Here is a 24,007-nt window from a genome sequence, read left to right as displayed (position 1 = left end):
GCTGTTGTCAAATGGAAACTGGACAGTCATATTAACTCAGGTCATGACTGATTGATTGATTGATTTTTGTAGTTGTAGAGACCTCAGGGATCATTTGAAGCATTACAAAAGTCAATATTACGCAGTATAAATGTTACACATGTAATTATATAAACAAGAAAAATATTACATAAATAATTATAGTACCTTCACACAAATACATAACAGAGAAATTTCTGGTACAAATTGATACTGCATAGTAAATTTAGCCAATTACAGACTGACTCAGATATAGAAGCATATACAAACTGGTCACATAAAGTGTAGTCGTACCATATTCTTTGCCTCTCTTAAAAATTCATCGCCGGCCGGAGTGGCCAGCGGTTCTAGGTGCTACAGCCTGGAACCGCTACGGTGGTAGGTTCGAATCCCGCCTCAGACATGGATGTGTGTGATGTCCTTAGGTTAGTTAGGTTTAAGTAGTTCTAAGTTCTAGGGGATTGATGACTTCAGAAGTTAAGTCCCATAGTGCTCAGAGCCATTTGAAGCATTTTTTAAAAATTCATGTTTCATAAATGCTGAGCTCAAGAAGAAATTATTTTACATTTTTGTTTTTTTAATTGGAACATCCCTGCAACAGCAGTGTAAAATGCTTTATTTTTATTCATTTGTTCTTGGTGTAGGACAGCATGTACAAAATAGGACTGGACCAGGTGAGGATAGGCCAGGAATTCAGAAGTCAACTGTTTTTAATGGAATCATCTCAGCATAACCCAAGTGAGGATGGTCTGATGGTGGCTAACCCCCCAGTTCTTTGAAATGCGGGTCAAGTGCTATAACACTGTGTCGTCTCACTTGGCCGTTAGCATTTCTAGAGTCTACAATTAGCTACTGAAGAGATTACTTACTTTGTTCAGTTGTCAGTGGCATTCCTTGGCTTTCTGAGGTCACTGCTCACAAAAAGCAAGAAATGTTGGTTCGAAGACTGGCCTGGCACAAGTTTCCACTTATCACAGTGTGTTCATCTAGAGGATGGCTTACCTGGACATTGGTTCGAGGCAGAAATAGCGGGACAGTTGTCAGTCTTCGACTCTGCAGTAGTAACTCTTCAGTCAGTCGGGAATCCTGGGTGACCGGCCCCTTCATTACCGTGCAGACTTGTGCTCTCTTTAAATGAGTAAAGGGAATCCTGGCTCTCAGAAGATATCGCTTGTACTTTTTGGTGACACAGATTTATCTATTCTACCTTAATACCTTACAGTTTTGGAATACTGTAAACCAGAGTTAGATTGGCCCAGTTTTTGCCTGCCTTTTTATATGTGGCAAGAAAACAAGAGACAGTGACAGTGATAAAATTCCAAAAACTTTTTTTTCTAATATTGTCAGACTTGTACCCTCGGTTAAGTGAGTTACTTTTTAAAAAATCACATCTGTTACTGTGGTACCATAAAAAAAACTGGCCCAATGTTAACTGCCCACTGGTCTGCTTTGATCCACCCAGTCATTTAAGCAAGTGTGCTATATTTCATCAACTGACTAACTAATTTTCAAGTTCCGTGTTACACTGTGGTAACTATTTGTGGAAAATATTTTGTATGGATGTGAGCCTTATTACACAAATTACTGAACTCTGATTCTTGCAAATATCCTTAATTTGTTAGTAGTACTGGACTGATAATTCTTATCAAATCCTCCCAAGAATAAAATCATTTTCCTTTTTATTCTGGCCATTTGCAGTAGGACTTTGTCTTCTCCACACAGTTCATCCTCATTCACTCGTCACAGTCCCAATTCCAGAATTTGGCAGGATGATGGTTCAAACCTGTATCTGGCCACCTAGATTTATGTTTTTCACAATTTCCCTAAATCGCTGAAGGTAAATTCTGGGATGGTTCCTTCGAAAGGGCAGGGCCACTTTCCTTCTCTCTCCTTTCCTACTCCAAGCTTGTGCTGCATCTCATCAGCGGGATGTTGAACTCTGATCTTCTCCTCCTCCTCCAGTTCTGGAATATTCTCCTTTGTCATATAAAACTGTAGCATTTTGCCCAGCTGCTGATTTATCTTTCAACATTTTGTGGTGCTGGGTATCATTTTGCACATGGCAGATATTTTCAGAATCACCATCAGATTTTAGCACCACTTCATCCTCATTTTGGGGTTATTTTGACCCGGTCTAAGGTAAGCCCATATTTTGCAAAAATATGCATAATTTTACGGAAGTGTTAAATAAAGTACCTAAATTGAAGTCAACATAAATAACAGTTTCTCACATTATAACACTGACAGAATGCAAAATTACACTCCCTATAATTTTGGCTTAACTGATGTGAGCCCTCCAGGCGGAAGCTACTGGGATGTAATAGCTGTTACAATATTTATGATCAACATTGGGTTCAGTGTTGCCAACACAATATTATGTTATGGAACTCTCAGGCTTCTAGATTATTATTCGCGCACTGAAAATGTATGCTGCCTTGTTTACTCCATGCTTATGATGTAATTTTAACAGAAGAATAAATTAAAACTTTTTCTGGCCAGTGAGCCAAAGTTACCAGCAAAGGGCCAAAGTAACCACAGCTTACAGCACTCACCAGCTATATTTTGCAGACAAGTCATCTGCCTAACAAAACTTCATAGTGGTATCATTAATACTGCTCATAAAGTATCCTTAAATAGTGTCTTGCTGGTAGCAGATCTTGATAATAACAAATGATTGCTTCACAAAGACAGGTTCATTTCAGTTTAATCATACTTGGCAATAATGTGTGGGTACTTGCAGACACCTAAACAGATAGTAGCTTTCCACCTGGCTCAGTGCAGAGGCTGGGGTTAGGCCTAGTTCAGTAAGCCCTAGCGGCCAACCTTATACCCCACTGTGACTGTGGACTGCATCCGACATCTTTCGATATGCAGGCCGTGGATATTCGTATACACTACAGCTTTAATTGTGGTGGGTGTAAATAAAGTTTCTGCAATACTACAGCGGTCATCTTCTGTCTGCTCCCCATGTTTTCCATTGGTGCATTTTATTGTCTGGTGCTTTCATTGATAATATTATTTTAAACTTTGTGGCCCAATCATAGGAGCATTTTACTTACATGGATGTCTGGAAGAACAAGCACATGGATAATCTACAATTGTATGAAATACTGCAGAATTAGTTCACTGACTGCGAATTTCTTGACATTAGCTGTATCTACTACCCAACAGTGACACATGAAAATTTGTGCAGGACCGGGATTCAAACCCGAATTGCCTGCTTATCATGAATGGTTGCTGTAACTGCCTTCTCTATTCGTGTATGCTCTCTGGACGGCACAAACTTTCATATGTCACATTTTCTACATCATTAGATTGTAGCCCACTAAATTAATCACGTAACGCTTGCAACATTACTTGGATTCCCACAACAGGGAGAATCAAACAAGCCATAGGTGGGGAATATGGGTTCAGGTCCCTGTCCAAAACAGATTTTTGTGTGTCCCTGTTGTGTAGCAGAACTGTAGCTAATACAGCTAATGTCAAGAAATTTACTGTCAGCAAATTAATTTCGAAGTACAGGAGCATTTCCCAATACCATAACCTATTTTGAATAGTTAGTATTCATCTTCAGACACTGTCAATTGATAAGAAGAGGAGACAAAGAATCATTACAGAATTTGTGAAATCTGCCAAATAAGTATCTGTATTAAAAAAAAAAAAAAAAAAAAAAAGCCTAAAGACACACACTGCAAGTGGTGGTATAATATTCCAGTTGCATCGTCGGGCTGAAGGTCAAGGTTTTATAGGCAGAGCGAAATCCTCTTTATCTATACATATGTGTCTGTACGTGCTAAAGGAATACCTACTGTGGCAGATTTTATTGTTACCTTCATAAAAGTTATGTGGCATCACGTTTTCAACAGTTTTTTAAAAGCTGTAAAATAGTTTAATTTTCAGCACCTGTAAAAAAAAAAGGGGGGGTGGCGGTATGGGGGAGCGGGCTATGTTGCCTAGGGACATTTTAAAGTGAATGCAGTGCTTTCATTGATAAAACTTTAAGATCTAAATATGGTAATTGAAACTCCTGATAGAATGTATAAGGGGCAGTCAAATGAAAATGAGACCTGTGGAAAAAAGTAAGTAACTGTTTATTATTTCAAAAGTTATTGTCATAACAGTTAATAGATATCCCACTGTGATACAAGACAATCAGTGCCTTCATGGACAAATGTTTGTGGTTGCCTACGGAGCCATGATTGTACCGAGGCATGCTCCTCTTTGTCCAAAGCAAAGTGAAGGCTACGAATGTCCTCTTTCAGGGCTCCAAAAATATGGAAATTGTACAGGGAGAGGTCAGGACTGCATGGAAGATGTGTAAGGGTTTCCCACTGAAATGTTTGCAGCATAGTTTAAACAACCTTGACAGTGTGTAAGTGGGCATTATCCTGCAATAAAAACATATTCTCTGTCAACCTGCTGCTCACTGATTTTGTGAAACATGGTGCATCAGTTAACCCACAGTGGTACATGGACACATTTCAAAAGTTGAAGCTCGACATCAAGTCCAGACGCTCAGGATTCTGTTGCAAGATAATGCCGTCTATATATCGTCAAGGTGATTAGACTATGCTGCAGATGCTTCACTGGAAAGTCCTGACACATCCTCCATACAGTCCCAATCTTTCTCCATGCAATTTCCATATTTTTGGAGCTCTGAAGAAAGACATTCATGGCCGCTGATTTGCTTCTGATAAAGAGGTGCACAACTGGGTACAATCACGGTTCCATAGGCAACTGCAAACATATTTCCATGAAGACATTGACCATCTTGTCTCACAATGGGATAAATGTGTTAACATGCATGGTGATTACTCTTGAAATAATAGACAGTTTGTTTCCTTTCTCCATCCATCTGGTTTTCATTTGACTGTTTCTTATGAATAGTTTAGGAGCAAAGGTAACAATTCACAGAATGGTATAGGCATTAAGTTGTCGAAGACACAAAAACGAGACTGAAAACTACACTAGCTTGGCTTAAATCCTCTTTCATTCTAGAGCATGACACTCACCATGCTGGCATTTCATTAATTTTCTCCTCCACAAATCATTTCTGGAAAATGTCAGGAAGTCATTGTATCGAGTAGTCATTATTGATAGCCCATAAACACATCTTTGGTGATGGCTGTATCATGATAGGAGTCAACAGTTCCATGAGATTTGTATTGGGTATCGATAGTCACTAGTGTATTGAATGTGGTACATCAATTAAACCGTTTATGTGAGCATGGACTAAAAGAATCCCCACCACCTTCTTAAACTTCCGGCCCCTCGCTGGTCTCCACTCTCCCTGTCCTCTCACCACTTCCCTCTCGCCACTTTCCTCTCTTCACTCTGTCGCAGTCTTCTCCTGTCTTCCTGGCTCATTCCTTCACTTCAATGATCCACCTATCTCTTGGTCTTTTGCTAGGTCTCTTGCCTCCTGTTATCATTTCATGAGCCCAGCTCACGTTTGTACCAAGTTACACTCTTCCAAAATGCCCGTAACACCTTAATGTCATTCTTTCTATTGCCAGTTGCATGGGCTTCTCTTTGAGTATTTCTCTGAGTATCTCATTCCTTACCCTATCCATTTCAATTAGTTTTATCCTGCCTGTTTGAAATTCATCTCACAAGCTTGTAACCTGCTCACCTGTCTTTTCTTCATTACCTATGTTTCCGATGCATAGGTGAATACTGAAAGTGTAATATGCTTGGTATAACAACTGCGTGCTTTTTAGTGGTACATCTTTGTCCATACCTAGGCTTCTTACAATCTACAGGAATCTACCGGGTGTTTCACAATTCACGTTAACACTTCTAGAGATTGTAGAGGGGCCTTAATAGATTAAGTTCTACAAAGGACCCCATGTTCAGAAATGGTTCATTTCCATGTTATAAGGAAAACTAGAACTACTCAATTGCTTGTTAGATTTTCTTACACAGTACACCTATTATGGTAGACTACCACTTTCATAAGTGACACGATGTCACATGATGTCCTTTAGTTGACGTTACGGTGACTAGTGCTGCAGTAACAGGATGCCTGCCTGTAATATGAGTACTTCCTGAATCATGGGACTCCATCTCATCCCATGTTTGTCAGAGTAGAACCATGGTTGCGGGAAAGTGGGAAATTCACAAGTGATAAAGTGAACCGTGGTGCTCCAAAGATGGAGCATTCTAATATTTGAAGAGGAAGTGCTTCATCAGGTTGAAGAGAACCCACGGACGAGTACTCGAGTCATTGCACGTGACTTGATGTGCCTCACTCATTTGTCTGCTGTATTCTACATGAACAGCAACTCTACCCATATCACTCTCCAAAGGTACACGCTATGCTCCTGGTCAATTTTGTGCCACGTGACAACTTCTCTACTTGGTTTTTACACCATTGTGTGGATTTTTCTGAGTTGCCAAGGCGAATTGTGTTCACTGACAAACCACATTTCAACAGAGAAGGTTGCTATGAATACTCGTGGATCAAGGAAACCACAAAGCCAAGTGCACATGAAGATTTCACACACCTTAGGCATCAATGTCTGGGCATATATCTGTGATGGTCATGTGATTGGACCATACATCCTTCCTCCCCTACTTAACGGGTGCCAGGTATTTAATATTCCTGCAAGAAGTGCTGGTGGAGTTTTTGGAAAATGTGCCATTGGACCCCCCCTCCCCTCGATTGAAGAAAGCCCCCAACCCAGCTAGGAATCAAAAACAGAACTCCAGGATCTAGATGCATTTTTTGCTTAGGCTGTGTTCAGTTCCATTCTGCATAGATCGTATTTCATATTTATGATGATAAATGCTTTGATACATGCTGGACATTTATAGGTTGAAAATTATTAATTATTTATATTTCGTTGTTGTTACTCTGTGATATAGAAGGCATTATTGACGGGAAACAAATTTAATCTGCAGTTGAAATCACTTCTTCTTTTTCTCTGCCATTTTATTTCAATAAGCAGCTTATCAAAGAACTTTATAACTGAGTACTGCATTTGTTTCTTTGCCAAAATTATATTTACTAAAGTGGGTAAATTTGTTGTAAAGCTGCTGTTGAGATTAACATTCCCACATGTTTAAACAGGTCCCTGCGAGATGTACATGTGAATGCTCTCTATGTAAATCATTTAGCAGATCTACTGTATGGCTTTTCCATTTTCGGTGTGCACACTGCAAACCAAAGAACTAAGAGATTTCTACTTGTTTTCTATAAACTACGTTCATAGTAGGTATACTATAATTGGATACATAAAATATCTACTCACCAAGCGGCAGCAGAACATACAAATAAAAGGTGGTTGTAATTAGGCAATCTTTCAGAGTCAGTGGTTCGTGGCTCGTTCTTCAGGCACAAGAAAGTCTTTCCTTCTCATCCCATCCGGCCACTGTTCTGCTAGCTTTTCCGAAATCCACTCCTTTTCGTAGGCCTCTCTGGTCAACCTCCTTGCTTCCTCGTCAACCCTTCTGCCTCCGAAAGCTTGCCTAATTATAATCTTCTTTTATGGGTGTATTGTGTGTCTAATTAGTGAGTGTTTTTTTTTATCTATCCAATTACAGTATATTGTCAAAAACTTTTGTTTTTGTTGTTTTCCATAGTAGATAGGGTGTGTTTGACAGTACAAAATTAGATGAAGAGGTGTTTTTATTTTTAGCTAGTCCATTTGTGCAAAACCAGTAAATAGTTTTAGCAGAAACTTCATATACTGATTAGACCTGTTGATCATTGCCTCACTAGTTTGACCTTTTCAGCCTTTATTGACTGTTTAGCTAGAATGAGGTGCCATAACCATGGTAATAGCAATGTAGTTTAGCTAAACACGTGGCAATAGACTACAACCCCAAACTAGTTGTGCAGTGAAGAAGATGTTAAATAAATACAGGATAACTGGGAATATGCTACATCCTTTCAGTTAATTTATGGTTGTGGTGTCAACAATGAAGAAGATGCAGATACATTTTATGTGCTGCAGTATTTCTCAGATGTTGACTAGAGGATGTGGGGGGGGGGGGGGGGGGGGGAGCGCACACACCATTGCCTAATGTCTGCAGAGTGACTTTGTATCAGCAGTGCTATTGTTATGGCTTTACAATCAAGGCTATACATTTTGTAGGGGCTGCTGGAGAAGCTACTATCACCTCGGGCACTGTTACTGCCCCCGAAACCAAGACAGAGGTGAAATGCGAGCCCGTGGCGGCAGCCACTGTGACGCCATCGGCGGTCCGAAAGCGACGGCCCTCCGCGGCACACACCGAGGCACCCACTGCCGCTCCGGCACCCAAGAAGGCGCGCACCAACTCGTGCACAGCCGCCGAGGCGGCTGAAAAGTCTCCGCCGCCGGCAGCGGAAGGCCCCGCAGCGACCGAGGCTGCCGCACCCGCACCGGCAGAAGCGGTGCGGGCGGACCCGGTGCCCACTGTTATGCCCCCCAAAGCTGGCAAGCGCAAGGGCACAGATGAAGTGCCGTCCGAGCAGCAGCAGCAGCAGCAAGAGCAACAGCAGCAACAACAAGAGCAGCAGCAGCAGCAAGAAGAACAGCAGCAGCAACAGCGCAAACTGGCAAAAGTGAATCGCTCTCAAGCAAAGGTGAGTTCTGGCTCAGCCTGAAAACAACTCGGAGTTCAGTGTATGCTCTCACACCGTCCCTGGACTCCCATTACTCTGTATTCGTGTTCACTCGTTATCGTGTTTGTTATGTCTCAGCAGGAAAGAGAAATTTTATTTATGTGGAACGAGTAAAGGTTTTTTTGTACATTTGCTGCCTTTATTCTTTCTTTGTTTTTTCTTTCTCTCCTTCAGCCTTCTGACTACTGGTTTGATGTCACCTGCCACAATTTCCTCTCTGAAGCCTCTTTATCTCACAATAGCACTTGGGCTCAACATCCTTGATTATTTGTCGGATATATTCCAGTTTTTGCCTTCCCGTACAGTATGTGCTTTCGTCGTCTGAAGCAGCAGTTCGGATTCAGATATTTTCTCTGTCATGATCACAAAGAAAGAATGATCTCCCCATGATTATAAAAAAAGTAAGACATTTGTTGGATTGTATTATTTGTAGAATCAGCCTGAAAAACCTGATTTTTTTAATGTGATCCTTTGTTTGGTGCATGCTGGATCAGTTTCCTTAATACCTGGCTACAACTGCCAATTGTACTTCAGAAATTTCCAGAATGAGATTGTCACCCTGCAGCATTGTGTGCAATGATACGAGACTTCCTGCCAGATTAAAAGTGTGGCGGACTGAGAATCGAACTGAGGGACCTTTGCGTTTCGGGGGCAAGTGCTTTACCAACTGAGCTACCCATGCACGACTCGTGGCCCATCTTCGCAGCTTTACTTCCACCAATACCTCGTCTCCTACCTTCCAAACGTCACAGGAGTTTCTACTGGCGGAAGTAAAGCTGTGAGGACAGATCGTGAGTAATGCTTGGGAAGGTCAGTTGGTAGATCACTTCCCTGCAGAAGGCTAAGGTCCTGATTTTTAGTTTCTGTTGGGCTCACAGTTTTAATCTCCCAGTAAGTTTCATACTTCAGAAAGGCCGACTACATATAGTTAATCCTATTGCCAGTTTCTAGGTGTTTGCTATCACAAAATTCCTATACTCTAGTTATCAAGATTGCCTGATAATTATACTTTGAAAATGCGCCGTGCTGATGCATTACTGTATCATTAATGAATACATTACTGTATCACCATGTCACCATTGTCATTTACCATCACAACAACACCAGAGCACTCAAAAAGAGAATAAGTATCTTGGCCTGCATAACTACTGCAGCTTACATCCACTTGAACCTGCTTACTGTATTCAGGCTTTTGTATCCCTCTACAGTTCACTCCATTATCAAAATGACTATTTCTTGATGTGTCAGTATGTTATTGCTTTTTGTATCCCTCTACAGTTCACACAGTTCACTCCATTATCAAAATGACTATTTGTTGATGTGTCAGTATGTTATTGCTTCTGCCTGAACTTTAACTCCATTTCAGAATTCTCCATGGTTTCCTCCATTACTCGATCAATGCACAGATTGAATAAGACGGATGATAGGCTACAAAGATGTCTCATTCGCAACTGCAGTCCGGTTTCTTCACAAGACTACACAGCCTTCCACTCTTCATTTTTTATGGCTGCTACCTTTAGAATTTCAGAGTGCATTCCAATTAACACTGTCAGAAGTTCCAGTTGAAACTGAGAGGTTGTGATTGACAAATAGAACTATTCTCTGATGTTTTGTCTCTGACTGCAGGCGACGAAATGCTAGGGAATAGTTCTGCATATCGGTCACGGCTTCTCGGCCTAGAAGTTCCGACTGAAGTAAAGCCAGAAAAAGCTTACATTGCATGGTTGTCTAAATCTTTCTCTAAATCTACAGAAGCTATCAATAAAAACTATTGAAAAAAGTCACAACACCAAAAAATAATTAATGTAGAGTAATGAAAGTTCAGGAATGTGCTTGTCCATGTAACATATTTAAGTGATTAACATTCCAAGTTCACAGGTTAATGTAAGTGTGAAATAAGCCACGTTTTCCATTTGTGGGATGGAGTTCTGTGCCTGTTGCACTTGGTCAGTCAATACAGGGACAGTTAATGCTGTTTGTGGATGACACTGGAGTTGACATCACTGGATGTCCCTTTGTGCTCGATCGGAGACATATCTGGTGATCGAGCAGACCGAGGCAACATTTTGACACTGTGTAGAGCACATTGGATTACAACAGCAGTGTGGTGAGCATTATCCTGTTGGAAAACACACACTGGAATGCTGTTTGTGAATGGCAGCACAGCAGGTTGAATTACCAGATTCACATACAGATTTGCACTCGAAGTGTATGGGATAACCGTGAGACTGCTCCAGTTTTCATAAGAAATTGCACCTCAAATCATAACTCCATGTGTCGGTTCAATATGTCTAGCACACGGGAAGGTTGGTTTTAGGTACTCACCTGGCCTCCTCCTAACCAACACACAGCCAACAGAACTGGTTTTCATCAGAAAATAAGACATCAACCCTGCCCTCGACTAAGCTCTTGCTTGACACCACTTGGGTTGCAACTGGCAATGGTTTGGGATCAGTTAAATGCACACTACAGGCTGCCAAGCTCAAAGCTGTCCTTGAAGTAAATGATTTGTAACAGTTTGTTGTGTCACTGTGGTGCCAACTGTTGCTCAAATTGCTGCTGGAGGGGGAGTACAGTATGCCAGAGTCATATGCCGAACTTGCTGTCTTTCTTCTTGTTAGTGCCACGTGGCTGTCTGGAGCAGAGTTTTCTCGCAATTCTACATTCTCGTGACCACAGCTACCAGCATTCATGTACTGTGGCTACATTCCTGCTAGTTTTTCTGCAATATCACAGATGGAACATCCAGCTTTGTGTAGCCCTGTTATACAACCACATTCAAAGTCTGTGAGTTGTTGATAATGGCGTCTTTGTCACCTTCAAGGCATTTGTTCTAACATCAATTCACCACATCCAATCTCGAAGGTAGCTAATAGCGTGTATTTAGAGCAAACCTGACGTGTATCCTCAGAGTGGCACTACTATTGCCACTCTTACACTACTGGTGGAGTATTTGAATAGACACCATCTTTCAGATGTAAAAACGTGCATACCAACTTTCATTTATGTTGCACAGCTCCTTCTTGGTGCAGTGATTTCCCCCCCCCCCCCCCCCCCCACCCTCTCTCTCTCTCTCTCTCTTTTTTTTTTATGACTTGTTAAACTGATGGTTTGATAGTCTTCACATTTGCCAGCACCTGTCATCTTTGTAATTGTAATTTTTGTAGTCTTCTTGAAATCTGAAGTTATTTCACTGTCTCATTGTGGTAGAAAAAGAAAAAGTTGAGGGAAGTGGAAAAAGATGGGAGATGGAGAGCAGGAGGAAGTTAGGCAGTGAATTCCACTTCTACAAGGTATTTTAATGCTGGGTACTCGTGTGTGTGTGTGTGTGTGTGTGTGTGTGTGTGTGTGTGTGAGAGAGAGAGAGAGAGAGAGAGAGAGAGAGAGTTAAATAATGGGAAACTGCACCAGTTTATTATTTTTTCATGCTTAACTCGATATGTTTCGAGAATTTATCATCATTTTCAAGTGCCTTTGTTTACGTAAATATTTTTTGTGATTTCTGCGTGTGTGATTTTTCAGTCTCTTTTGCATTGTAGTTATCTTTTAAAGATTATAATGTGTTGTACGTCATCCATTACACAGAATATGACCCACAAGTGTATCATCACTTACAGTTTTAATATTTTGGTAGCATGTTTTTATTACAAAAACAAAAAGTGTAAGTAATGATTGGCTTTTGGATGATATTCTTTGCTGTGGATGAGGCACAACACTTTATAGCCTTTAAAACTACTACTAAATATAAGAGAGGCAGAAAATCATTCATGCAATCATCACAAAAAATATTTATGTAAACAAAAAATGAGAATAAATTCTCGACAATGTCAATGACACAGTTACAGGCTTTCCAAGAACATTGATTATGATGGTCAAAATTAATCTCTCTCTCTCTCTCTCTCTCTCTCTCTCTCTCTCTCTCTCTGTGTGTGTGTGTGTGTGTGTGTGTGTGTGTGTGTGTGTGTGTGTGTGTGTGTGTGTTTGTTAGAAGTTAGTAATCTGAGCTTTCATTGGTTGAACAGGTATACCCACATAGGAAGAAACTGCAGCCAGGTGTGTGCATTAACAATAACCGGCTGCCCGCGGTGGAGGCCCCAGCCAAGCAGTTGCAGGCTAATGGTTCGGGCCCCTCCCCCACACCTGCAGCCAACCCCACTCCAGCAGCTGCTCCCACAGCGGGGCGCAAGGTGCGGCGCACGGCTCCGCCTCCGCCTAGGACCGCACCCTCCGCTTCGGTGGTGAACGCTGCCGCGGAACGGAGACGACGGCGCTCCTCCAACGGGCGCCGCAGCCCCCCTCCTGCCACCCCCACGGGGCAGGCCGGTACTACCCCCTCAGTTCCCGCCCGACGCCAGTCGAGGGTGTTGTCCGGTCCGCGCAAGTCCTTGGGTCCGAGGTGGTCCAACGGTTGGTCTTGGGAAGGTGACTCCTTTGAGGCCAAAGTCTTCCTCACTGTAAGTACATCTGCTTCCTACCTTGATAAATACTAGAAACCAGTACGCTTATTCAGGCTGGCAACATTGCCTGGAGAAGCTAGAGAATCAAGAATTATCTTGGTAATTGAACTTGCTGGAAAAACCAGGGAATTCCTAGAGTCTCTGGCAGGAACTGTTGGTCTGAATGTACTGATTCATTTTTTTAGAAATCTGTCTTAGACTCTGCTTCCTGAAGTAGTCGATTGTGGAGTTGGAAAAGTGAAGAACTGCATTGAATTGTTTTAATAATTGCTGTATTCTTCAGTGCTCCGTCTTCACTTTCTCATTGTCATTATTGTCAGTGGGTTGTTGGGATCCGTGTCTTTCTCCCATTGTATGATTGTGAATGGAACATAGTGTAACACACACTTGAGAATTTCTGTCTTAGGGGTGAATTTGTCATTCAACCAAATTAATAGTGGCCTTCATTTTATTTTATCTCTTTTATTATTAAAACATACTGATATGGATGCATATTTGCACAGATATGTTTGTAGTAGATCAGCACTGAATAATCAGTCTTCAATTCTGTTTAACTAATTTCAATACAAAGTAGTACTTTGCTGTCTGTCTTGCATTGTCATACATTGTGACATCATGCTAACACTTTTTATTGACTTTAGAGCAGGCTCAAGGATGAATTATAAAATAATGCAAACAGTATGTCTTGTGCGAGTTTCCTCCATGTAAATGAAGCTTTATAACAAAAAAATTTAAATGTATATGCAGTAACTGTGTGACAAAATATTAATACTTAATAGTATTTTTTGAAAAAAAAATCGTCCATTTCATATATATCTTGTTTTTAACATGCATAACTAAAAGTGATGAAGTTACTTAAAGAATTTTTCTTGTACTCCTGAAAATCGTTGATGTGAAACTTGCTCCCACATACAATAAACAGTGGCTTAGGGAAGTCTGAAACATCAACCTGGAAAAACCTGTAAATGTCAGGAAAATCTTCTGATGAAACAGTTGCCATCCTGTTATTGATATTAGTGCAATCTATTCTTCACTCATGTTGTGTAGCCTAACCTTAAAGTCGCAGAAGACAAGGCTATTGGTTAGTGCTGTCACTTTTTTTCCTTAGCTTTCAAACTTCTCAAGCAGTCATTTTCATGAGCAGATTTTTCTTGTTTTCATGGATGAATCAAGTGACATAAGCTACAGTGTAGTGCAGCTTACTCCTCTTTAACCAACAGGAATGAGATACACTATTTTCTTATGTAAAAAGCACAGTCACTTGATGAGCCAAAACATGACCACTGCCCACCATAAATTTGAATGCCACCTGGTGGCACTGCAAGTATGTGACCAGTAAGGACAGTATAGAAGCGGAACAGAGATGCTTGAGGAATCATTCTAGTGATGATGTGTGCTGTAATTAGGGAAGTCCACTTACCTAAGTGACATAGACAGAGAGAAAATTTTTATCACACAATGCCTATGACAGTGCATGTTGGAGAAAGGCAAAACAGGTTGGCTGTTCAAGTGCATGTATAGAAAGTTGTTGTGGGACAGTGAGACAGCAGGTATACAGCAAGGGTTTGGACACCCAAGTGTTATTACAGAATGTGAAGGTCAGAGGCTTGCCTACTCTGTAAGGTGAGTTACGTAGTGATCTTTGGCAGATGTGATGACAGTGCAGTAGTGGTGTAGCCAAAAACATCTTAGAGCACACTGATCAGCGGACATTGTTGAACATGAAGCACTGCAGCAAATGACCCCTACATCTTTCCATGTTGAGACCGTGACTTTGTCCGCTCCGACTGGGTATGAGATCATTAAGATTGCACCTGGAGTCAGTGGAAACATGTTACCCGACTCACATTTGTTGTGACATTGGGTTGACATTTGTGTCAGTGTACACAATCATCCACATCTACTACATCTACATCTACATACATACTCCGCAATCCACCATATGGTGTGTGGCGGAGGGTACCTCGTACCACAACTAGCATCTTCTCTCTGTTCCACTCCCAAACAGAACGGGGGAAAAATGACTGCCTATATGCCTCTGTATGAGCCCTAATCTCTCTTATCTTATCTTTGTGGTCTTTCTGCGAAATGTAAGTTGGGGGCAGTAAAATTGTACTGCAGTCAGCCTCAAATGCTGGTTCTCTAAATTTCCTCAGTAGCAATTCACAAAAAGAACACCTCCTTTCCTCTAGAGACTTCCACCCGAGTTCCTGAAGCATTTCCGTAACACTCGCGTGATGATCAAACCTACCAGTAACAAATCTAGCAGCCCGCCTCTGAATTGCTCTTATGTACTCCCTCAATCCGACCTGATAGGGATCCCAAATGCTCGAGCAGTACTCAAGAATAGGTCGCATTAGTGTTTTATAAGCGGTCTCCTTTACAGATGAACCACATCTTCCCAAAATTCTACCAATGAACCGAAGACGGCTATCCGCCTTCCCCACAACTGCCATTACATGCTTGTCCCACTTCATATCGCTCTGCAATGTTACGCCCAAATATTTAATCGAAGTGACTGTGTCAAGCGCTACACTACTAATGGAGTGTTCAAGAATTACGGGATTCTTTTTCCTATTCATCTGCATTAATTTACATTTATCTATATTTATAGTTAGCTGCCATTCTGTACACCAATCACAAATCCTGTCCAAGTCATCTTGTATCCTCTTACAGTCACTCAAAGACGACACCTTCCCGTACACCACAGCATCATCAGCAAACAGCCACACATTGCTATCCACCCTATCCAAAATATCATTTATGTAGATAGAAAACAAGAGCGGACCTACCACACTTCCCTGGGGCACTCCAGATGATACCCTCACCTCCGATGAACACTCACCATCGAGGACAACGTACTTGGTTCTATTACTTCAGAAGTCTTCAAGTCACTCATATACTTGGGAACCAATCCCATATGCTCGTACCTTAGTTAGGAGTCTGCAGTGGGGCATAGAGTCAAACACTTTCCGGAAGTCAAGGAATATGTCATCCGTCTGATACCTTCCATCCATGGTTCGCAAAATATCATGTGAAAAAAGGGCGAGTTGCGTTTTGCAGGAGCAATGCTTTCTAAAGCCGTGCTGATGCATGGACAGTAACTTCTCTGTCTCAAAGAAATTCATTATATTCGAACTGAGAATATGTTCGAGAATCCTGCAACAAACCGATGTTAAGGATATTGGTCTGTAATTTTGGGGATCCGTCCTTCTACCTTTCTTATATGCAGGCGTCACCTGCGCTTTTTTCCAGTCTAGGTGTATGACTGCTTGAAACAGGCATTGTACCCTGGACTTGGGCCGATTGGGACTGTGTTATGCTATGGAGGACATTCACCAGGACTCTGTGGAACTTGTGGTAGTAATTGGAAGCACCATGACTGTTGTGGACTATTTGAATATTGTAACAGACCACCTGCATCGCTTCATGGTTGTTGTCTTCCATAATGGCACTGGCCTATTCCAGTACTATAACTGTGTGATGCAACGCCACCAGCATTGTGCTATAGTGGCTCGAAGAGCACGACACTGGACTCGTTGCTGTCTTGACTGCCATATTTGCCTGCTGAGAAGACATCTGGGGCATTATCGGGCACCAGGTCCGTACTCACAAATATGAAATTAACTGTGTTACATTTGGCATATAACTTGCGAATTATATCTTTGGTCACTGTACATACTTCACCACCACTGCAACGTCTCCTGTGCTAGGTGCTACATCATTCCATGAACCAACTTTTACAAAATGATACTAATCTCTTCTGTGACAAATTACCATATAATGATAGTTGTTTCACATGTAAGAATATTTCATTTATACGTTATTTACAGGTTGTAACATACAAAGCTTGTCTTGACATTCAGTATAACTCATCCAAGACTGTCAGACAAACTCTCTAGACTCACTGCAACTATATTGACAAAGCCAATGTCATGACCTACTCTTGCATGACCCACAGTGCACTTCCTAGGTGGGACAATGGTGGTATGGGGCAAACTTCCAAGCAGCAAGTGCTGCAACACACAGACAAACTGCCCCCGTCTCAGTGACTGGCAGATATACTGCGTCCATTCCAACTTGTGAACTTGCACGTCAGAAATACAAAAATTCTCCCCGCTTTATACTAATTGAAATAGCATACTTAACAAAAACAAAGAAATAGTCACAAAGGTCACGATTGACGTTCGTCAGTCAGAGAAATGTAGTGTACTTCATCACTTCCCTTGAAGGAATATGTTACACTTCAAACCACGGACCCAGAATTTGTGGGAACTGCGTGACCTGTCTGTAGACATATGGTGCTGTGTGTTTTCAGAAACCTAGATAGTTTCATTCGAAATGTGGACCAATATACAGTTGATCAGGTGGCCATAATGTTTTAGCTTATCGGTGTAGGTGTGAATACAGCAAAACACATAAATAAAATTACATAAGCTGCAATGTATTGCAGCTTACTCTTTTATATCCAACAAATTGAAACATACAGTTTTCCTTTGTAAGAAGTATGGATACATACTTCCAGCTCTAGAATGGAATGACATAACATATGTTGTTAATTTTGCATTTTAATCATTAGGATGCCCATAGCCAAATTGCAACTTTAATCTTTACCGTTATTTCACGTGGGACCAAGCTGAGATTGTACCTGTAATTAGCAAAATTTTGGATTTTAAATGTGCAACAAGTGATTCTTGGTTATGAACACCTACATCTATGTACATACTCTTTTCAAGCTACCACATAGTGCACTGTGGAAGGTATTGGTCATTTTCTTTCCTGTTTCACTCCAGGTGGAGCACGGGAGAAACAATTGTCTATAAGCCTCTGTATGAGTCCTGATTTGTCTTAACTTTTCTTTGTGATTCTTACGTGAAATGTACGTTGATGGCTCCAGAATCATTCTGCAGCTGGCCACAAATTCTGACTCCCTAAATTTCCTCAATACTGACCCTCAATAAATCCATTGTCTTGCCTCGAGGGATTCCCATTTGAGTTCACAAAACATCTCTGTAATTCTAGAATGCTGATTGAACCCTACCAGTAGCAAGACTGGTAGGCTGTGTCAAGCAGCACACAACTAATGCTGTATTTGAATGTTAGAGAATTGTTTTTCCTACTGATCCGCATTAACTTAAATTTTTCTACATTTAGAGCAAGCTGCCATTCATCAAACCAATTAAAAATTATGTCTTAAGTCACTCAACGATGAAACATGCATAAATTGTTGCCTAAGGACCAAACACCATTATAATAAATAATTTCCTTTGTGTCCAAGTGGTTATTATTTACGTTCTCCAAAGGCACGTTTCTTTCCTTTCTAAGAATATTCTGTCCATCTTCAACAGTGATCAACAGAACATTCAGTAGAACACTCCAGACGAAAGTACTGACAAACTGTCTTTTCTGTATTTAACTACTTCTCCAGTAACAGCTGTCTTCTGTCACTGAAAGCATGTTTTACAGTCACAATTTTTTTTGTCTTGTTTCAGTGCTATGTCTATTGTCTTCTTTAACTACGGTACCTAAATAACGTGATAAGTCAACATCTTCTTTTTTTAATTGTTTTAAATTTGATGTCTGAATGCACTTCTTGATTTTTTATTTACTTACTACCATAATTGTTTAAAAAAATACTTTAGGAAGACTAAAAAGTGGCAGATGTGATGCCCACTTTGTGATGTTTTTGCAATTTATTGCATTGTGCACATTACTGTTTTGTGAAAGCCATTATGTGTTCAGTTTCATAGTTTGATTTGTACCTTTAACACTGGTGTAAAACAGCTTTGGATTTTTTCAAAGATGTCACGTGCTTGTTTACAGAGTGACGATGTACCTGTAACACGTAAATGCTATCCCGCAATGCGACACGTGGAGGGCGACCTGGTGTGCCCGCATGACTGCATCCTCCTCAAGTCTGGACCGAGGAAGCTGGACCTCCCATTTGTTGCAAAGGTCGCTGCCCTGTGGGAGAACCCAGATGATGGTAAGCTAACGTTTTTGAGTGATTAGTGTAAAACCTGCATAGTTTTCTCAGGTCAACGCCATCCTCTGACATTGTTTCTGAAGATTTCTAGCATAGTGAATGCTTGAATGAAGAAAATACTTTTCTTTGCCTTCTCCTCATGCTCCTCCTATTTGGTATCTGTTCCCATGTTGCCCCAGACTTCCAAAGCTGTGCTTTCCTTTACGTATGTTTTTAATTGTTTTTACTGGTAACCTCTCAGGATCCATTATTTGTAGACGCTCAGTCTGCATTCTCTTATGTTCTTTTAGTGTTTCTTGTACCACGTAATCTAACGTTCAATAGAATGTAGTTCAGTGGAAAGTGAAATCGACATGGCAGCAGGAAGCTATAGGCAAAGATCAATTTTGGTCATTGCCAATGCAATGTCCAGGTTTATTGTTGTTGTTCTCTTGAATTCTGAACTACTGCACCTGTAATTAAACTTTATTTGGAGTGCACTGGTGCAGTCTGATGGACTTCATTACTGTGGCAGTTGTGCTTGTGCTGAAATCTGAAACTTTTCGCCAAATTTCAACTTCCTTCAAAGGAATACGAAGTAATTATTCACTTAATCACTCGTTATATTATATCCCAACGTACAGAGCTTCTTGTGTTACACCATTACAAAACAAGTAATAAGATTTTTATGAACACCGTGAGATCTGACTCTTGAATGAACATTAAATCATGTTAACTGAATTTTTCTGTTCTGCTGTGACATTATTTCACACTGTCATGGTGCATGCTTTTACTCAGTAGTGCACTGTGCTACTCCAAACTCCGGCACCAACTCACGGATGCTAAACAAAGGCGACACAGAATGAAGTTTCACTCTACAGTGGAGGGTGCACTGATTTGAAACTTCCTGGCAGATTAAAACTGTGTGCCGGACTGAGTCTAGAACACAGGAACTTCGTCTTTCGTGGGCAAGTGTTCTACCAACTGATTTCATTCTAGAAACATCCCCCAGGCTGTGGCTAAGCCGTGTCTCCACAGTATCCTTTTTTTTTTAGACTGTCAGGAAATTTCAAAGCCCACACAGCTCTTTACATATTGAACATGTGACAGAAACTTCCAAACAGTAGCCATCATTCATCAGCAAGATAGACATGGGGTTAACATCTCTCCGCTGGAAAAAAGAAGGAAGATTAGAGTTTAACATTCTGTTGACAGCACGGTCATTCGAGGTGGAGCATAAGCTTCGATTATGAAAGAATGGGTAAGGTCATTAGCCATTCCCCTTTCTCAGGAACCGTACTTGGATTTGCCCAGTGTTTTTTTTAAATCATGGAATACTTAAAACTGGATGGCAAGTTGCAGAACTGGATTATTGTCCTCCCAGTTGTAAGTCCAGTGTGCTGACCACTGTATCATCTCACTCAGTCACATTGGTTGAATGATATGTTACATCAAACTGGGTGTAGCATAAGATCTACATCTACATACATACTCCACAAGCCACCACACAGTGCACGACAGAGAGCTATTCATTTCATCACTTGTTCCACTCACAAACAGGGAAAAGTGGCAGACTACAAGCTTCCTTACAAGCCCTAATTTGTCATATCTGTTCTTTGTGGTTCATATGCAAAATGTACATTGGTGGCAGAAGAATCATTGTGCAGCTGACCTCATATTCTGGTTCTCTAAATTTCCTCAATACTACCTTGAGAAAAGAAAGCCATCTCCTCTCCAGGGATTCCCATTTGAGTTCACAAAGCTTCTCCATAATATTTGCATGTTGATCGAACTTACTGGTAATAAATCAAGCAGCACTGAACTGCTTCACTGTCTTCCTTTTATCCGACTCATTGGGATCCCAAACACTCGAGCCATACTCGAGAATGGGTTGAACTAGTATTTTGTATGCCACTTCTGTTATGGATGAGCTAAGCTTCCCTAAAATTATCTTATTAAAACCAAGTCAACCATCCACTCTAGCTCCCATCAACCTGATGGGTTCGCTACATTTTTAATTACTTTGCTGTATTACGCCTCAATATTTAATTGATGTGACTGTGTCAACCTGTACCGTAATAACGCAGTACTTGAGCATTACAGGATTGTTTTTCCTACTCATTCACATTAACTTAAATTTTTCTGCATTTAGAGTAAGTAAGCTACCATTCATCACGCCAACTAGAAATTCTATGTAACTTACCATCTATTGTCCTACAGTCACTCAACAACAGTGCCTTCCCATACACCACAGCATCATCAGCAAACAGCTGTAAATTGCTACTGACCCTCTCCATCAGATCATTTATGTATATAAGAGTGGTTCTGCACACTTCTCTGGGGTACCTCTGATGGTACCCTCATTTCTCATGAACACTTGCTGTTTAGGACACTGTACCAGGTTCTACTGCTTGACAGATCTTAGTCACTTGCATATCTGGGAATCTAATCCATATGCATGGACCTTTGTCAGTAGTCTACAGTACAGTGGTGCACCATGTCAAACACTTTCTGGAATTATTAAATGTATTCGTCCCTAATTGCGAGTTAGGCCTGTTGTGCCATTATCAAGTGACAGCTTAATACAGTAAATTGCTCAAAGACCAGATTTTTTCCCTTGTCCTTCCTTGAGAAATACGACAGTTATAAAGAAATATTTTAAGTTATTATGAAGTAATGTAACACGTAACATAGAAGTTGTGTAAAAACTGGTACAGCACATTTGGCAGGACGGTAGTTGTTAAATGTCACATCTAATGGATGCACAGTAAAATAAAGCATGCAGATGACACGGATTCATTAGTGATTCATTAGTGATTCTTACAGTGATTCTTACAGTGAGTGAACTCGTGCATAGACATCTGGTTTAAAATACTCTTCTCATTTTAGTGAGGTTCCGTGTTCTTTAATATGGGTGTCAGGCGGAAGACTCGGGTTCATTTCCTTGTACTGTCAGGGATTTTTTTTCTTCATGGGAGGAGTGGACCAGGGATCACTAGGCCTCGTGTTGCCAATCGAGGCGCTGCGTAAACGAGAAGTATTGGATCCGAGGTTTGTAAATCCGAGAGCTGCCAGAAGAGTGTTGTGCTGACCCTGTGCCCCTATACGAATAAATCTATTTAACAGTCCAGACGGAAAATGTTATCATTCTAAACCTGGGCTAAAAGGCCTTGGTTGAACAGTAGAAATTCTTCCTCCTGATGTTTCATTGGCAATTGCGGGCAACATTCCCAATATAATAATGAGTTCTGTGAATGTATTGAAACATATTGAAGTAAAGGCACTGGAGAGCCCTGTAAGTCCAGCTGTTGCTAATCTTGTAATGGAATTTTGTGAAAAGCAGACGCTACAGTCAGCCAATAAAAGTCTTCCGAAGTGCTATATATATGCGGATGACACTTGTGTGATATGGAATCGCGGTGAAGAGGAATTGAATGGTTTCGGTACATTTAAATAGTATTCATCCAAAGATACAATTTGTTATGGACACGGAGTGTAATGGACAGCTTAATTTTTGGAATGTTTCAGTAATTAAAGGGACAGATGGGACTTATCACAAGGATTATATGAAATATACACATACAGATTGTTACCTCCATAAGGATTCAAACCATCATTCGAGGCAGAGGAGAGATGTTATTAAAACATTGGTGGACAGGGCTAATAATATCTGCGAGCCAGTTTATTTGAAAGAGAGACTTAAAATTTTTGAAACAGCTTTTAAGAAAAATGGATTCGATTACAGTGAGATAGATCGAGCACTCCATCCCATAAAAACAGTGTCTGGAAACGTGCAACAACAACCGTTGACTGGAAAACTTTTCATTCCGTGTATCCACAATATTACGGACCGTATTGGGAAAGTTCTGGCCAAGTTGCGAGTTGAAAAAATCTTCTAACCTACCAAGAAGATCAGTGACTGTCTAAAATCGGTGAAAGACACACAACACCGTTCTGCAGTACGTGTGGTGTATAAAATTCTATGTAGGTGTGGTAAGGTTTATTTTGGAATAACAAAAAGAAGTGTTAATAGCTGCCTACCTGAACACAAAACGAACTGTCGTCTAGGACACACTGACAAATCGGCTGTAGTGGAACATTTTTTTGAAGACGGTGATCATGAAATAAAATTTAGTGAGACAAGTGCGCTAGCTAAGACATTGCATTATTTTGCTTGTATGTACAGAGAGGCTATAGAGATTTATACACAACAATAATTTTAACAGAAAAGGAGGTGGCTTAAAGTTACATAAGATATGGCGGTAGACTTTGTACCAGTGTTGTGACAGTTGATTAATGTTGATCAAGAGTGTGGCATTAGTCAGGTATAGTTTGCATCTCGTGACTTGAAATAAAGACCGATCTTTCAGAAGGTGCATATTGCTGACCGCAATCCACTGCCGCATCGCTCTTCTCCGTAAGTTACATAGTTTTCGTGTAATGCGTGAAAAACGAAACGATGCCCCAAGCTGCGGGCTACGTGGCAACAGAGGCGTCCCACTGACCGTTGCAAATCTAGCACGGGCGCACCACTCGCTTCTGCGAGTCACGCACCATGTAGCGTGCTCGCTCTCCACAAAGCAATCCTTGCATACTAGAAATATTCATCTAGTAATGGGGGTTTGTACCATCACTATGCTTACCACTCTATGCCTCCTAAATTAACTTCTCTACTGCGGACCAAGAAAATGATGTCCCTAAGGCTACATAAATAACAGGTCTCACTCTGTTTATTAAAAGGTAAAGAGAAAAAGAAACAATCAGCAGGCAATCTTTGGTAGTACGAGGTACTATCCAAAATTTTCGAGACTGGTGCTACCATCTGTTGAAAACCTTACCTTTCGACTAATGGTCACCATCGCCCTCGAAGTAGTTCCCATCTGCATGTACACACCGGTCCCAGCACTTCTGCCACTGGTCAAACGTTTTCTGGAAGTCTTGTACTTCGAGGGTGTT

The 24,007-nt window shown here is 40.9% G+C and overlaps 1 protein-coding gene across 1 annotated transcript in view; it reads left to right on the top strand.

The window, feature by feature from the left end:
• The window catches only part of LOC126106269 (trithorax group protein osa-like), a 147,957-nt gene that overhangs the window by 98,228 nt on the left and 25,722 nt on the right, over nt 1-24,007 (top strand). Inside the window, exons 6-8 of the mRNA XM_049912492.1 lie at nt 8,118-8,590; nt 12,652-13,083; nt 18,910-19,072. Coding sequence (XP_049768449.1) covers nt 8,118-8,590; nt 12,652-13,083; nt 18,910-19,072 — 1,068 coding nt within the window. The remainder of the gene's footprint in view (nt 1-8,117; nt 8,591-12,651; nt 13,084-18,909; nt 19,073-24,007) is intronic.

Source organism: Schistocerca cancellata, chromosome 10 (assembly GCF_023864275.1).
Source record: "Schistocerca cancellata isolate TAMUIC-IGC-003103 chromosome 10, iqSchCanc2.1, whole genome shotgun sequence".
NCBI lineage: Eukaryota > Metazoa > Arthropoda > Insecta > Orthoptera > Acrididae > Schistocerca > Schistocerca cancellata.
Note: the sequence above shows the minus strand (reverse complement) of the source record. Positions and strands in the feature narration are given on the sequence as shown.